General features: G+C 39.4%; 1 protein-coding gene across 18 annotated transcripts in view; it reads left to right on the forward strand.

Moving 5' to 3' along the window:
- ANKS1A (ankyrin repeat and sterile alpha motif domain containing 1A) overlaps positions 1–16,426 on the forward strand; it is a 119,193-nt gene that overhangs the window by 75,523 nt on the left and 27,244 nt on the right. For all 18 annotated transcript variants that reach the window (XM_083617947.1, XM_083617958.1, XM_083617946.1 and 15 more), the window contains one exon: positions 5,823–5,929. In XM_083617947.1, coding sequence (XP_083474073.1) covers positions 5,823–5,929 — 107 coding nt within the window. The remainder of the gene's footprint in view (positions 1–5,822; positions 5,930–16,426) is intronic.

Here is a 16,426-nt window from a genome sequence, read left to right on the forward strand (position 1 = left end):
CTTACCTAAATTTACTCGCTTAAATTGGATAAATATTGCGAATGTGTAGCTGTGCGCTTAAATTTGTCATCTGCTTTTAAAGGCATTTTGGGATACATATTTTTATTAATGGACAATGTAAGTGGAGGAAGGGCCCATTGTGTTCATAGTCATAATGCTCTGATACAGGAGCAATGAACATTCCAGGAAATATTGCATAGAATTCAGCCTTGCTGAAAGTGGTTCTTTTTACATAGTAGAAATAACAATTGCCTAGTGGAAGGAACTGATCCGAGACCTTTGGAACTGTGCCACTCCCAGAAGCATAGCCTTTAGGCTACATGTTTATGTGTGGCCCATCAAATGAGACTTGCTTCTTCTACTACTACCATTAGAAATGGGTTGTCCCCTCTCCTGCTTGTGTGGACCTTAACATGCTATATTCTGTTGTTCAGTGTCACTTAGACTGCTGGCAGTTAGAACTTCCTGGTGTTGCTCGTCAAGTTTTTGTTTCGTCATTTCCGATCTCACTTCAAAGATGTGAATTCCTAGGGTTTGCTTTTCCTTTAATTCTAAAATTAGAAGTGAGCAAAGGGCTATTCACAAGTCTACAGGTATACTCAAAGCATGGAGGGCGGAGGGGGACATGCTAAATGGAATTATGGCAAGGGATGCCTATACATGTGCAGCTGAGTTCCTGCTGATATAGAAAGTCTGCATGCACGCAGCCCCCTTGCCTATGTTCTGAGCAGCATGTGAGTTGGGGCCAGGATCCACTTAAATAATGGGGGCAGCAGGCACAGTCTTCCTTTTCCTTCCACACATTGGGGTTATGCGTGAAAGGGTCTCTTATGGATGTCCCTTGTCTCTGTTCATATACCAGTGACTGAGGTAACCAAACTTTAAATTTAAAAGGCTTTGGGTCTTCTTGCAGAGACTTTGGCAGAGGCTGTAGACCTTTCTTTCCTTTGGGATGTGCGGATGCCCTGTTCAATATAAACTGCTACTGCCAAGATGGGATTCTAAAGCTTTACAAAGAGTGAGCATTCTGTCCCAGTAGAAATGTGCTCACTGATCCTTGTCCATGAACATTTTCACTAGCACCACTGATTAAGAAATCTATTAAAAGGGCAACACATCCTCAGAAACATATCTTTAAAGGGGGTCTGCTACATGAAAACAAAAGCATTTGTTTTTCTGCAACAACTTGGCCTCAGGCCTCTATTTGCAATGTAAGGTTTGTATACTTTCCATCTGGTGTTAATCCACTTAATATTCTTACCCTTCTACTTGAAAAAATTACTGTGTTGGAGCAAAATGGCATCGTGGCATAAAATAACCCTCTCTTTGCTGCAGTTCTCTTGCAGGAGAGGATTCCCTTGGCATGGAGAGGTTGTATATAGTGTGCTGGTTTTACAGTGATTTCATCCGTCATTTTATTACCCAAAGCCAGAGAAGAATGAGTGGCCACTGCAACGTCAGTTTGCTTACATAAGTCTTGTTGCATTAGAGAGAATTTGGTAGCTAGTTAAACAGTATAGCTAAAATGTGCTGTATTCTGCTGCACAAAAGCTCATTGCAATTTGCATCCAGTTCATTATTTTAAACACTATAGTAAAGCTGACAGTATTATTCAGTGCAGTGAGTTAATACCTATTGTCCTTTTTGAGGATTGGCAGTTGGCACCAATGTTCTCCTTTTGGTACAGATTGGTACAGACTAATGGTTTTCCAAACCACTGACTAGGATCCACTAGTGGCCTCAGTGCCACAGCCTGTCCAAGGCCGCCTCACATGCCTGCCCTACCCCCTAGCCATGCCACTGCATTTTGATTGGACCAGTGCCAGCACCCATGCTGAGTACAAGTGATTGAGAAGCAGAAGTACAGTGAGGGAGGAGGGAATGAGTGTCTCCCTCCTCTGAGGAGAAAGAGCCAGAGGGAGGTGTTGAAGGAAATGAGAAACTAAGATAAAATGCTGCTGTTAATAAATATTAATAATAAATAAAATGGGAATAGAAAGGAAAGGGATAAGAGAGGAGAGCTGTTATAGGAGGGATGCAAGAAGCTGGCATGCTGAGGTTAGGGGTGGGGTTAAGGTCCAGTTGAGTGTGAAAGCAGAATGGGAGAAGAAATTACAGGACATGACTAAAAATAGAGGCATGTGGAGGTGAGATGGGGAAAAATATAAAAGAGTAAGTCTTCTTCACTTAGAACTTCTGGATCAGCAAATTCTACCTAAAATGAGGAGGCTGTCACAGTACCTCCAGAGCAAATGTCTGTGCTTAGCTTGAGGAAACCTGAGCTATGAAACTCCTCACCGCAATGAAAATGCTGTGACAAATAATTTAGCAATTTCCAAAGATGGATTATATATTTGTAGAAAATGATGTCAGTAATTGCCACCTGATTATGCCAAACTGCCTCTATCTGCCACCATTTTGAGATGGGCTCTGCCCCTGGTGGACCTCAGTAATTTTCAGCTATCTGAAGCAGGCCCTGGGGGTGAAAAGTTGGAGAGCCCCTGGTCTAGCCTTTTCTTGGTGGCTGTAGTTGATATGTTTTCAATTTAGCACTCAAGTTTGCATTAAATGCACTAAATGCATTCTCTAATGCAGACCATGTATCAAGATAGTCTGTTTATGTCTAGGCACATGCCCAAAATGAATGAGTGGTTTCTCCAGTAGCCATAGTCTTATAGTGATGTACAAACATGAAGGTACAGTCTTGATTATTAAGGTCATTTTGCTTTGCAGCCAGAGGGTTGCAATCCCATTATAATAAACTGCTACCAAATCCAAGGTGCTCAGGGTTAAACTAATGTAGTAGCCTTCCTGGTGGCCAATATATTTTGGTGCTGCCTGAGTGAGCTGTCCCTAGTTAAACACAGAGGGTAGGATTCTTTTAGCAAAACCCATCAGCAGAAGCCCTATGCAAGGGCTTCTGCTTGGGCAGCAGGGCTTTCCACACAGCACCTCCAAAATTGGCTTTGGGTGGGTGGGAGAACCCCCAGAACAGTGCATGAGGAGGGAGGTTAATTTCATTTGGCAAACTAGTTCCAACTGACAAATTCTAGCTTAATTCTCTTTTGCCCTGCTATGCAAATGCAAAACACTTTAGACTTAAGTGGAAAACTATGAAACTATGTTGGCTGTCTTCATCAGTATCACAACATAAACAATTTCTTCAGACTCTCAAACTTGAAATGGAGTTGTGTTTTGATTTTGACTTTATATTCCAATAGTTAGGTGTTGGAAACTATACTTAGTACTAAAACACTGCTTAGGGCCTTTGCATATATTCTGGCTCTGGTTTTCGAACATCCAAGCTAAAAACTTTCAGGGCCCTTGTACACTGCTGCTCCCAAATAATTATGAGAGAGTTTAGTAACTTGACTTCTTCATCCCCCCACAATGGCAATTCTGTTCCCCAGTAGCTTCACAAAAGTTGCCTTTGGTGTAATAACTACAGTATCGGATCAGATCTGTGGAGGTAAAGCATCTTTAATAATCCAAGACGAAGCAAATGCCACATGCAGGCATATAGAAAGCTGGTGTAATATGTTTGTTTCCAATTGGTCTGACTCCCTTCAGTCATGCTTACCTTTCAGTATCTGAAAATCTCAGCTCACGTCTGATAAATTAATCCCCACATACTGTATCCGTTTTATGCTGAAAAACCACACCACATGGCTCAGGGTAATCAAACAAATTTTGAAATTGCAATTTGAATATTGCAAAGCTGCTATTTCTCTCTCCCTGGCCAGCTTCTGTTCTGAAACCTGATCACTGCTTCTGCTGGGAGGAGTGTGAGCATGAGGGGAGGGAACAGCCAGTGAGAGAGCGAGAGACGTTGCAAGTGTGGAGCTTGCTGCCTTTAGACAAAGCAGTCTGCTGCAGCTCTCTGAAAGGGACACATGCTTGCCTGGGAAAATACCAGAGTCCTTTTGCCTGCTTATGGAGTAGAAAGGAATCAGCCCTGGATAAGGAAAGAATCTCTGGCCAGCAAGAGCCTGCTGCTTGGAATTTGGGGATATAGATGCTGTCCCTTTGCCCAGGCTTTGTCAGAGAAGGGAGGAGGAAATCTTTTGTGAGTGCTGCATCCCTTGTGCTGCAGTATGCATTAAGAAGGCTGGCCAGCTCCCGAGCACTCATTAACACTGACTTGCTTAACAGAGGATCTTTTCTGAAGGCCAGCGTAACAGGATCTCTAACCCCTCGATTGTTCAGATAATAGCCAGCACTGCATTGTGTAGGCAGTCTGGAAAGAAAGGGGTGGAGGCTAGTTTAGGATGTTCAGAACTTCTGATAACCACAGGGTTCAAAGACTGCAACCCCGGTGTCTTCATCAATATTTTGCAAATGCCCTTCAGTGACGGACATGCTAGGAAGACTGAGAAAATTCTGCGTGACTTGCATAGCAATTCCTCTGAGGACTGCAAAGACGTGGGCTCTGAACTTTCCTTGCTTCATCAAATATCACCAGTTCTGCACAGGGAAAGTAACAAGTTCCTAGACTCTCCTCTGATGTGTGGAGGGAAGAAGAGGCGTTCCATATAGTTTCTACGGGGCTCTTGGAAGAATTTATTTCTGACTAACCGGCTGAAAGGAGGTGCCAGGACATATCTAACCCTATCTGCTGCGGAGAAAAGGGGAGGGGGCGTGTTCATCTTGCTTGGCTTTCCTCACCCCCTTAAACCAACGAGCTAAGATGCTTTGTTCTGAAAGCTGTTCGTTATCTCAGTAAGGAATTTGAAGGTAGTGCTTGCCTTTAGTGGAAGAAAATGAAGGACGGGCAAATGCAAGTCAACAAAGAACTGGCAGGAGCAGGCATGTTGGGTGGAAAATGAGCTGACCATTTATCTTTTTGCTCAGACTGGATGCTCCGGTATACTTATTTGTTCCAGTCTAGATGTTGACGCTGGTTCCCAGCCCAGATCAGTCAATACCGGCTGTCAGGATGTCATGCATCTGGATAGGTGATAAAATGACAGTGGCAGGACTTCCAAGCTCAGGCTTGTTGTCCCTCATGCTTCCACTCCTTATAATAAAATAACAAAGAAAAGCCCGTACCATGGTTTGCCTGTTCCGGGACTGTTGGGGGAAAAAAAGTATAAATCTTTATTCTTCTACTGCAGTTTGTGTTTTTTGTTTTTGTTTTTATTTGTCTTGCATGTCTTCCTTTGGACAGCTGTTCACTAATCTGGCTGCTGCTGCTTTTCTGAACACCCATCGTGTCTGTTTGTCTCTCTCAGCTGCATGAAGATGTATTTTCTCTCTAACTGCTTTGCACCTCCAGTGCTAACAGTCTTCCTTACTGGCCTGTTGTACAAGGTAATGCATCTGAAGTTGCATGGATGCAAGCATCTGCTGGGCTGTGTTTATTTGTGAGCTGGCCCTCTCTTGTCTCTCATGCCTGTAGCCTTGGCTTGGAATGATGCCTTGGAAAGTTTTCAGCCCCCTCAGATGAAACAAGGAGCTGACCCAGGAGTCTTGTGAGGTTTGGGATGCTTTTGCCTGGCAAGGAGCACACTTGAGCCAGAAAATCAGTGCATGTGATGCCTTGGCCCCAGGAATGGTTCTAAACAGCTTGGATTCAGAGTTGTTTGAGTATAACCGGGAGACCGATTAACACTCTAGTTTGAACAGGACAGAAGCTTATTGTTCATGGTTTGTGTACAGAAGAGGAACTGTCTGTCAGCTAATTGTTGTACTCTGGCCTTGGTTTGGCTTCTTTATGGTAATGACTATGATGTGGCAATGCCACCTGTCTTCCTCAGAGTGCCGCTGCTACCGCCTTAATGGGTTTTCCTTTTTCAAGCGTCTGCCGATTCCTCTCTCGTCAGGTTCACGGATGCTGGAGCAGAGTGTTGGGGAGTGGCTGGAGTCCATCGGCTTACAGCAGTATGAGAGCAAACTGCTTCTCAATGGCTTTGATGATGTTCGCTTCCTGGTAAGTAGCTTTGTTGGAAAAAGTTACAAGGTTTTAGTGGGACTTGCAGAGCTTACCTTTTGGAAAGCAAATTGAAACTTGTTTTGTACAATACAGATATATATTTGCATTATTTGGATCTCAGATAAATCAGTTTATGCAGCACTGTCAGATCAAATTAAACACATGAAAGGCAAGGCTGAATTCTTTTCATTGTCTGGATGAGTACGGACATAACACACACACACACACACAATCATTTTTTTTGGGGGGGGGAGTTCAGGTTCTCCTATGAATTCATAAAAATCCCAAACTCATAGAAAGAACATCAAGAAAGCTTTTCTAGATAAAGGGTTAAACTGAAGCTGTGTTGACACCTGGGTAGTAGCTTAGTCTTACTTTGAGAGTTGAGCTGCCAGCTTCAGATGGAAATGAACGACAGAAAAATGTTTGAATTCTTTCTGCAGTGGTTAACTCCTTGAACATTTTCAGCAACCTGCAGGCTAGAGATTATGTTGCTGGAATGATTGCATATGCATGTATATTTGGGGGCTTGTTTAAATGCTGCTGCTTCAGCTGGTAAAGATGCATTCTTTACTAAGTATTGCAGAAGCAAACTCCTGTGCTTTCCTCTCTAACCCATTTCACATATGTAGGATGGATCTCAACTATTTTGTTTTTGTTTTTTGTTTAAGAACCCGTTCCCAATACTTCCTGTTATCTATGGACAGGACAGTTCAAAACAGAATAAGCTTTGGCCATTCTGGTTAAATTACATAATAGGTGTAGTATCCTTGCCTTGGTATTCATAGCTTCTTAAAGCACAACATTGTTTATGCAATCATTGCTGCTGAACATTAGTTGGCCCTGTCAGCACTTAGCTAAATTAGGCTCAATCATTCATCAGCACTAGGAAGGAATAGATCCTTACCAAGGGGATCCTTGCTGAGTTTGAATTATTAACATGCCAACTTCCTTTAAGAAGTCATTTTATGGAAGAAGCAAAGGTTCAGCATCCTAAAATGATGGGTTATCACCCTTTGGTCCATTTTCATAGAAAATGTAAACCACACATTTGCAAATCCTTAATCACAGTAGACTTTTTTGTCAGTCTCCACCTTCCTAAAGGCAGATGCAAAGGATTTTGAATTGCTTAAAAAAGCTTGAGCATAGGAATGTCTCTCTGTTCACTTTGCTGATTTTTCAGGAAAGGTCAGTATCTAATTTCAGAATTACCTGCAGGTCCAGAGTTTGAAAACTGGTCAGATATCCCTTCCTGAACATGCTAAAACACTAGCCATGCAAAACAAGTAAAATTTCTTTTGAAATGGAGACAACTCAAATCTTTTAGCTATCAAAGTGGACTAGGCTTTAGTCTTTCACAAAATCTCATTAGGGTTAACCACTTCAGGTAGTGCTTTTCTTAAATAATCAGAGTAGTGTTTATTTGTTCACTTAAAGGTGTAGCCTTCACTAAGAGTTAGATTTAGGAAGATTAACAAAGTATTAACTGTTTACAGTTAATGACTATTCTGTAAGTGGTGGATGACTGGAATTAATAACACCTATACAAACTGTTAGTATCATTCATACTGTCAGGGGAAAAGTATGTAGGGGACAACTTATTTATAATTGCTCCTTCTAAGCCTCTTACATGCATTTAAAATTTAAATTTCCTCTATTTCAGACTTAAGATCACACCTGTCTTTATTGGCACTCCATTATTGCTGCCACCTTGAATTTTTAGGAAATTATACTTTATATTTTACAAAGCAGGAAAATGAAATAAAAGGAGCATGGATACATTTGCCAGGCATTTTCCTTATAAACAATGACTGTCACAATGCCCATATCCAGTAGTTTCAAAAGAAAGAGAACCAATTTAACAAGTATCTTACTATCTTAGTCCCATCCAGTGCAAATGATTAGATAACTTTCTCCAGCATATTTTAGATACCTCTTCTGAAATAATAATGTGGCGATATATTCGTGTCTTAATGAATGTTGGCAGACATAAATACATGTTAAATATCTTAATAAACAAAGCACTGTTAAGTGTATGGTTTATTAATTTTTGGCAGTTAACATGCTACTTTTTAACTCCTGGCTACAGAAGAAAGTAATCTACTGTATTACTTTAGTTCTGTTAAGAAGTGCTCCAAGCTTTGGGCTATTCTGCATTTCCTTCTTAAGGATCTTTCTGAAGTGGGAAGTTTTGAACCCAAATACTTGATGCAGCTTATCTGACCTAAAGGCAGATTCTTGCATAGTTGTTCATGAGGTTGCATAGCTGAATAAGAATGGGGTGTCAGGTGTAACTTTTGCGCACATTAGGAACCATGTACTTGTGTGACCATTTTTCTTGCTGCAGTGCTTTTTATTACAGAATAATCAATTTCAGAAAATAGAACAGTGACATGAGAATCTTCCCTAAGCCCTTTCCATACCCATAATTACTTTCAATACCCTGGACAGCTCCCATATAGTACATGGTATATAACCCCAAATAAAGGGCTGTGTAGTCATGACAGAAAAATGGATGTTGGTTACATTCTTTCATTGGGATATTTTGAGTTACAAATACTCTCCTTTTGGTTTTGGTAGAAGTGTAAGGATTACAACTGCTTCTTTGTGTAGCAAGAGTAGCATGTTTGCATGCTGCACTTTGTTTAAAGTGATCTCTTCCTCAAGGATTGTAAGATTAAATTTTTATGGTATGATCCCTGTGCAAGTTTCTACATTTATTGGAAGCAACAGAATATGTTTCTCTTTAGAGTTTTAGCTGAGTGCCATGGATGGCTAGTTCAACCTATATATGTATATAAAGGGCATCATTCCAATTCTGATTTTCATTTATAGTATTTTTTGACTTTAAAGAACACGTTTCAGGGATTGAATCACGGCAACTCTGTTCTCTACACCCCAGAGCAGTTTGATGTTCACAAGAAAGCCTAACATTGCTTCTGCACCTATTTTAAAGTGGTTGGTGGAATCCATTTTTTCTTTCATAGTGATGCCTTTAAGGGTACCTTTTTCAGTAACAGCTTAGTTCATAATTCTTCCATTATCTGTTACAATATATACATGCTTAACAGATTTAAGTTTTAGCCAAATAAAAAAGTAAAGAATCATAAATGCCAACCCCCCCTTATTTTCCTCATCAGTGTTAGTAGTTTTTCACATCTGGCTTTTGGTTTTCATAACTGAATAAAGCTGCAACAAAAGGAGTTCACTTTTGAAAGTCAGTTTCTTTTTCCTAGTCCAGAATCTAAGCATATGCATGTTAGCTACATAGTTCATAGTCCAAAACTACTTATTAGATTTCACAAAGGGTTCAGACAGCATAAGCCAGTTGGGAGAGAATTCTCTAGAAAAATCTGTTGCTTCATTTCATATTTTGCCAACACAGATTTTTCAGATTTTTGTTAAACTGAATAATGCGTTTGTGAGCTTATATGGTTCTTAAGGATTGGCACAGATCAAAAGGGTTGCATTAAATCTCACTGTCACAGAGGCTAGCAACGCATGTTAGGTAATGGGTTGCACTTTGCCAGATAGACTATTAGGCTAATTGCTTTAGCAATAATAAAAATTAAGTTGGGATTTTTAAAAATAGAACGTAGGCTGAATTATGTGAGATTCTGGTTGAACTATCCAAGATACTGCACAATTTTTCTTACTGCTTAGAACTATAACAATAGCTCAGCAGTGGGGCAAGATGTCTGAAGAGGATGTATAATCTTTTGTTGTAAATTTTCAAAGAAAAGCTGGACAAGTGCTTGAAATATACGTCCTGCTTTATGGAAAAAGGTAAATTAGGTGAAGCACATGCGCACACACCTTCCTGATGCTGTCCAGTTTTTCTTTTAAAAAAAGAAAAGCATCAGAAATAGCTTTCCTCAGACAGGATCAAATATCTCAGGCATTGAAAGTAATATTAGTGTAAAATGCATTTTGCCAGAGCCAGACAAATGCTGTTTTTGTTCTGTTTAAAGTTCCTACATTATTGGCTTCCTCGTGAATATACTCAAGAGTTATGCATCTGTTGTGGGGAAAACAGTTTCCAAAATAAGTGCTGATATGGTGGTTGAGAAAAGATGTTATGTTGTGAAAACTATAGCTACCACATGTAAATAATATTTCATTTTTAGTTAGGATGTTGGGTGTATGATAGACAAGTGGGGACTCACAGTCATGCATGGTGTGTGTAGGAAGTGGTGTGATTAGACTCTGGGGAAGAGATGGAAAGGTGAAACAGTAGGCTTCCTCTGTCCTCCTGTTTGGAAGAAGTACCTTTCCAAACTCTTTTTCAAAAAGAGGACCTGGAAGTTGCCATTTCTGCCTCAGCCATCACAGCTTCCTTCCTTAGAAACCAAATAGCATGTAGGCACTAGCCCTGGCTGCTGACACCTGGGATCTACACTAGACTGAAGGAAACATGGCAGTGCAACCTTCTGGTTTCTGTAGAAACTTACTTTGAACACTTCTGTTTTAGATAAAGATATGGATAAGTACTGTCTGCTGCCCTTCCAATTTGCCACTTTTCATGTCCAGACAAGGACCAAGTTGGTGGTAAATAGAAGTTGGTGGTAAATAGAAAGATTACCAAATAAGTATCATGATTGCATGCAACAAAATAATCACTATATATTGGAATTGCTATGACACCCAAAAATAATTTACAGCTTGCATTTCTCTCTGTGTGATCCATTTCAAAAGAGTAATTCACTTAAAATTCACCACAATCAGGTGTGTTCTGGTCACCTTCAGCCTTGACTACTGTAACATGCTCATGGGGCTGCCCTTGAAACGTGTCCAGAACCTTCAGCTGGTACAAAACACCACCTCCAGGTTATTTATTGGAACAGGTTGGTCAGAGCATATTACTCCAATACTGCTTGATCTGCCCTGGTTGTACGTTCCCTTCCTGGCTTGATTCAAGGTGTGCCTATTTCTGTTATGTGTCAGTTTAGGATGCTTTCAATCTTAAGTTTGTTTCATCCCTTTTCTGCTGGTTTTTTTTTTTAATAAAGACTTCATCAGAATTTTGCATTTGAATTCCATGCATTTCTGTATGCATTTTCCCCTTATAAGCTTTACCTTCATAATATATACATTTTGTATACTTTTCTATGCATTTCACCCTAGATAATTCATTTTTGAACAAGTGGCATACAGCTTGGAAGAGAATAGCTGCAGAGCATTAGAAATAGAGTCTGCCTACATTTTTCTGTGAAAAGTCACTACTCCCGAAATGGCATATTTTGTTTGGGTAGAGACAGTAATGGAATTCAGATTCTTTCATTCTCTAGCTTAGTGTTGTTAGCTGCTAAGCAATGCTACATGCAGTTGTTTGATAACAGGAGGTTACAAGATTGGGCTGCATTAATTCAGTAACATGTCACTATCTCTGATCATTGATTTAATGGACAACCTGAGGCAGCCTCTTTACAAGTTGTATATTGGTATACAGTTTAGTGATTATACTGATAACAGTTTTTTAAAAATAAAAATAAAATATTATGAAATGTACAAAGGACAACTCAGGTTTTTTAAAACACACACACACACACACACACACACACACACACACAGTGCACCACATTGGACAATGTCACACCAGCCTTTATGCAGTCAAAATTCTAATCCCACAGTAACACCTGTTGGGATTGGTACTGCTATTGGAACTTGACAAGGCAAGTTTATGGGTGGCACATGCCACAGTGTAGTTAAAATATAAATCCCCTTGCTTTGTTTATATTCAGTCATCTGCATATGTTCAGTATATAGTAGGTTTGTTCTTGGTTTGTTTCTGGTTTACTGCTCATGGCTTGTTTGAAACAAACAATTTATGGTCTGGGTTCACATGACATAATAAGCCATACTGTGACTTATTTGCACCTCGGTGGCTAGGCGCCTATTGGTCAAAACTGTAGTAAACATGAAGATTGTATTTTCCTTGCTTTTCACTCAGAGGTTATCCCTCCTCCCCCACCCCACCCCAAAAACTGTAGCATTGTCCTTATTATGCACTCTAGCTGTAGCATGGTGATTAGAGAATTGGACTTTAAACTGGGTGTTTTGAGAAGAAAATTAGAGGGTAACAATGTGTGCTACCTTTAGCTTCTTGGGGGAAAGACAGGGTGTAAATGTAGTTAATAGTGGTAATAGCTGAAATTATAAACTTAAATTAGGATCTAGTTCAGTGTGCCTGGTGGAGGCTTTTTGTACAGCAATGCACTCCTTAAAGCCAAGTGAAAAAATAAAAACCTTCATGGGTAGAGAATGAATGTTTGCCACTGTTTTTGGTTATTAGAAACAGGTAACAGCTGCTATTTGAGATTACCAAAATCAGCATACTAGAAACAGTTCTGAGTTCATGATGGGAGGGGTAATATGTACCACATCCCAACACAGGTTCATCCCTTTACATCTTTCTTTAGGTACATTAAGCCATTACATTTTTGTTTCTTTACTTTTTGCCTCTTCCCCTTTCTGCTACTGAACTTCCCATAAAAGTGTGGCATGCAACAATGATTCAATGAGACTTTGTCAGAAGCAAATCTGTTCTCCTCATGGAGTGCCCTAGGCTCCTCTGGCTTCATTTTTTAATTGGAGGAATGAGGTAAAAATTGAGGGCATTAAAGTACGGGATGTTTGCAAATAATTTGAAGTTCTGACATTAATTTGACTAAATGCAATTTACTGTCAAGTCTGATTAGCCTGCAGTGATTGTTACCAGGCTCACTTGTTCATGGTATTCCCCCCTTTCTTACATTCAGCAGTCGAATTTAGAGCCATAGAAACACTGGATACAATAGCATAAATGCCTGCCCCATCTTGTCTAAATTAAATGTGCAGAGTCTGTGTAGAGAGCAATAACCTAAGACTATTTGCCTTCTACCAGAGAGAGAGAGTGTGTGGTTTCTATAGGGAGATCTCAATTAATTTGTGTACAATCCATTCCTTTATATCCAAAATGAGGGCAAAACTACACAATTTTTACCGAATAAAATTGTTTTCTCCCTTAAGCCATTTGTCCTGATAAGAGAAGCATGGGTGTGTTTCACAAAGGGGAAACCAGCAGCTTTGGTGGTGGGGAAATACTGCTGCTTACAGAAGTTTAATAAAAAGTTTACTAAGTGGCTTGTGCATTTTCATTGTCCTATATATTTGACCTCAAGATTAGAAATTTCCCTGTCTTCTTTTGTAAGACCCCAGCATATTATCCAAAAACCTGTCAGATAGAAGCGAAATCATATAATGTATGTTACCAAGTTAGCCTGAAGCCCTAGACTTTTCCTATATTAGCAATGATATGTTTCACAGAAGTAATCTGCTTTTCAACCCGCACTGATCCTGTTTTGAATTAAATTTACACTACTGACTCTTAACCTTCCCTCATTTCTTAGGCCTCATGGCTGTGTCTGCCTTCTCATAATATAAATATGCGAATCAAAATCTGCTGAGAAACAATGTGTTGGAATAGACTATTTGTGGGATTTTTCTCATTGAACAGCTGCCACTGGTCCAATCCCATGCTACACAATTAGCTGCTTTTTAAACTCAAGTATGTTTTAAAAAAAAAACCCATTCTGAAACGAGGGTACAATAATTCTAACTAACTATTGGTCATGCCCAAGTCCTAAGGCATGCATACAGATCATGGCCAATGCATTTTTTAAATACTTGAATTCTTTGAATTAATCAATAATTGGCTGTCTCTTAGTGCAGACCCAGGTCATTGAGCCTGAGCTTCCACAGCCACCGCCTGTCATGCACTACCATTGGCAGGATTGGCAGCAAAAGCAGCTTGTGATATCTTACTCTCTTGCTACTTATGCTGCTTTAAATGTGCATTTTGTTTGACTTCCTTTAGTAATGTTTTCTTTTGAAATGTTTAAGATAATATTTTTTGTTTGCTGCATTAGATGTACATTCTGTAGTTTACCTCCTTTGAAATATTTTATTTTGAAATCTTTAAGATAATATTTTTGTTTCCTGTTATTCTGTATTGTTTTATTTGACACTTTAATGTAGGTTGTAAACTGCTTTGAGGGTTTTTTCTTTAAAATGCAAAGCAGTATAGAAATGAAATGAATAATAACAATAACAGTAACAATTGCAGAGGTAACTTGCATACAAGAGAATGTTATGTTTTAAGCTGCATTCTGAAAAAGTGGAATGTTATTGTGGACGTGTCTCTGCATGCTGGTTTTATATATTCCTTACACTTCCTTTCCATCTGCTATAGAAATAAGAAATACTCCTCTTCTGAAACATAACACGCTATATTTAAGGCACAACCATATGTAGTCTCTGGGGAAATAGTTTTGCCCTCACAGTAGATTATTTCCCATATGAGAAGCATATGTATGTTCATAGTTCCCTGTTCCAAGATATCCCAAGGCCAATAACAAATGCTTTCTTTCTCATGTCCTTTCTACTAATATGTAGCTTGAAAGTTCTGGAGACTCACACTTGGAAGGAATAATTTGTGTTGAAGGGTTATCAATTGACCACTCGTTACTTTAAAAAAAACAACAGCACTTGGAGGCATGACTAAAATTCACAAACCCACAATAAATCTGAATCAGTACGGTTGTTTCATTTTTGCTCAACATATTTTGTAACATTGGCAATGCTACAATGGTGATCAACTAAGGATTGTCATATGTCACTGGTGTAAATGAAGGGTGAAAAAATTAGCTGTCACTTTACAAGCATTTGTTTGCCCCAAAGCTTCTGATGAATCAAATATAAACTTTCAACTGTCAGCTTTGGTTCACTTCACACTTTTCAAACATACAATATCTCAGGAAGCTAGCAACTAGGGTTCATATTAGTTAAACTGCAGTTAGGAGGGGATGCAAGAAGGACATACTAGGAATGAAAGTTTTACTTCTCATGGTTATGGGAAATGACTTGTACTCCAATTCTGTTCTTATTTTTGTTTTACTTGACTCACTACGATGCTCTGTCTGCTGATGCCTTGTGACTATAGGGAATATACTTGACCCTACCCTATCCACTTTCTCTTCTGTCCTCTCCAACCCCCTATGCACCCTCAAAATCAGCTCTGTAGGTTTGAGGAACCCTCCAGAGCAGATTTTTTGGGCATATGGGGGAGGAGAGGAAATGGAAGTCCCAGTACAAACCAGAAGGAATAATGGGAGATTTCCACCATTGTAGTAGCATAGGGAGATGATAAAATCAGTTTTGCATGAATGGAATTAGAAAGGTTTCAATATCCACTTAGGAGAAAAGGAGTGACAGATGACGTGCCTAATACTTTGAACATACAGATAGGGATATACACTGCAAATTGTAGTTCTAGTAGTCTCCTATTGCTATCGTTTCCTTAACACACTTTTGAAATTTACAGGAACTGAATTATTTAATGCTAAGAAGTCATACTCCTTGAAAGATAAATTCTATTTTATTGGAGGAGGAGTCTCTCTGTGGGACACAGGTGTACAGCCTGGATGGCATGGGACAAGCTTGGCATTGTTGTTATTAAAATTTATATTCTGCCCTTTACCACAAGATCTCAGGGCAGGTCACATTTCCAAGTTTCTGCTTTGATTTGGTTGTAGAAAAATAGAGATGTTATGGTCTGAGCTGTACATCCAGCAACATTAGTTCATTAGTTCATGGATCAGTTCAAGGGTATTAAGGCAGTCATAAAGCAGTACTTTTCACAAAAGGCAATTATGGCCACCTCTACTGATCTCCCCATTTGTATTGTGCAATGCAGGGGACTGTTGAGTATATTCTAGGGAATGTTTTGAGGACCATTAATCATTTTCAGTAGATGTGGCCACTAATGCTCTAAGATACCGAGGTTCCATGGCAGACTCACAGGAATACAGAATAACCAATATGGGAGAGATTCCTCAAGAGTGGGATGCTAGAAAACCACAGATTATAAAGCACTGAGGCAAAATAAGTATCATAATTTGAGGAGTCAAATGTATACTGAACAGCTGACATCTATGTTGGTTGATTGAACACTAATCCCATAATTCACACTGTAACGCACACTGCAGAAATATTTTCAGCATCAAATTTACGCAAATCCCCAAACATTCCATGTACTGCATCACAATAAGAAAGATGAGTGGCTGTTATTTTTAATTAGTATGTAACTTCCTTTCAAATGCACACACAAGTTTTTAGTAATTTATGCTGGTCTCTGTGTGGTGATATTTTTATAGCCATCTTCTCTTAAGGTAGGCTGCAATTTGCTAATATGCAAAAGTCTGAATTTAAATTTAATTGAGCCACCTAAGAAACAAAAATGTTCTGGTTGAAGCTACATTGCCATTACAGCATAAGATGTTTGATTTTGTTTTAAGGTACATAGCTAGATTTCTTGAGCAGCAGATGTTTTGACAGATTTCCACAGTTGTAATCTTGCTGTTTCAGTTTAGTATTGCTTAGCAGCATGGAGTTATTGGTTCAGCAGTGCCCTTGGCTTGAGGGTATGTTAGGCAGGAAAACTACTGAATAACAATG

Source organism: Podarcis filfolensis, assembly GCF_964270895.1.
Source record: "Podarcis filfolensis genome assembly, chromosome: 6".
NCBI classification, from domain to species: Eukaryota; Metazoa; Chordata; class Lepidosauria; order Squamata; family Lacertidae; genus Podarcis; species Podarcis filfolensis.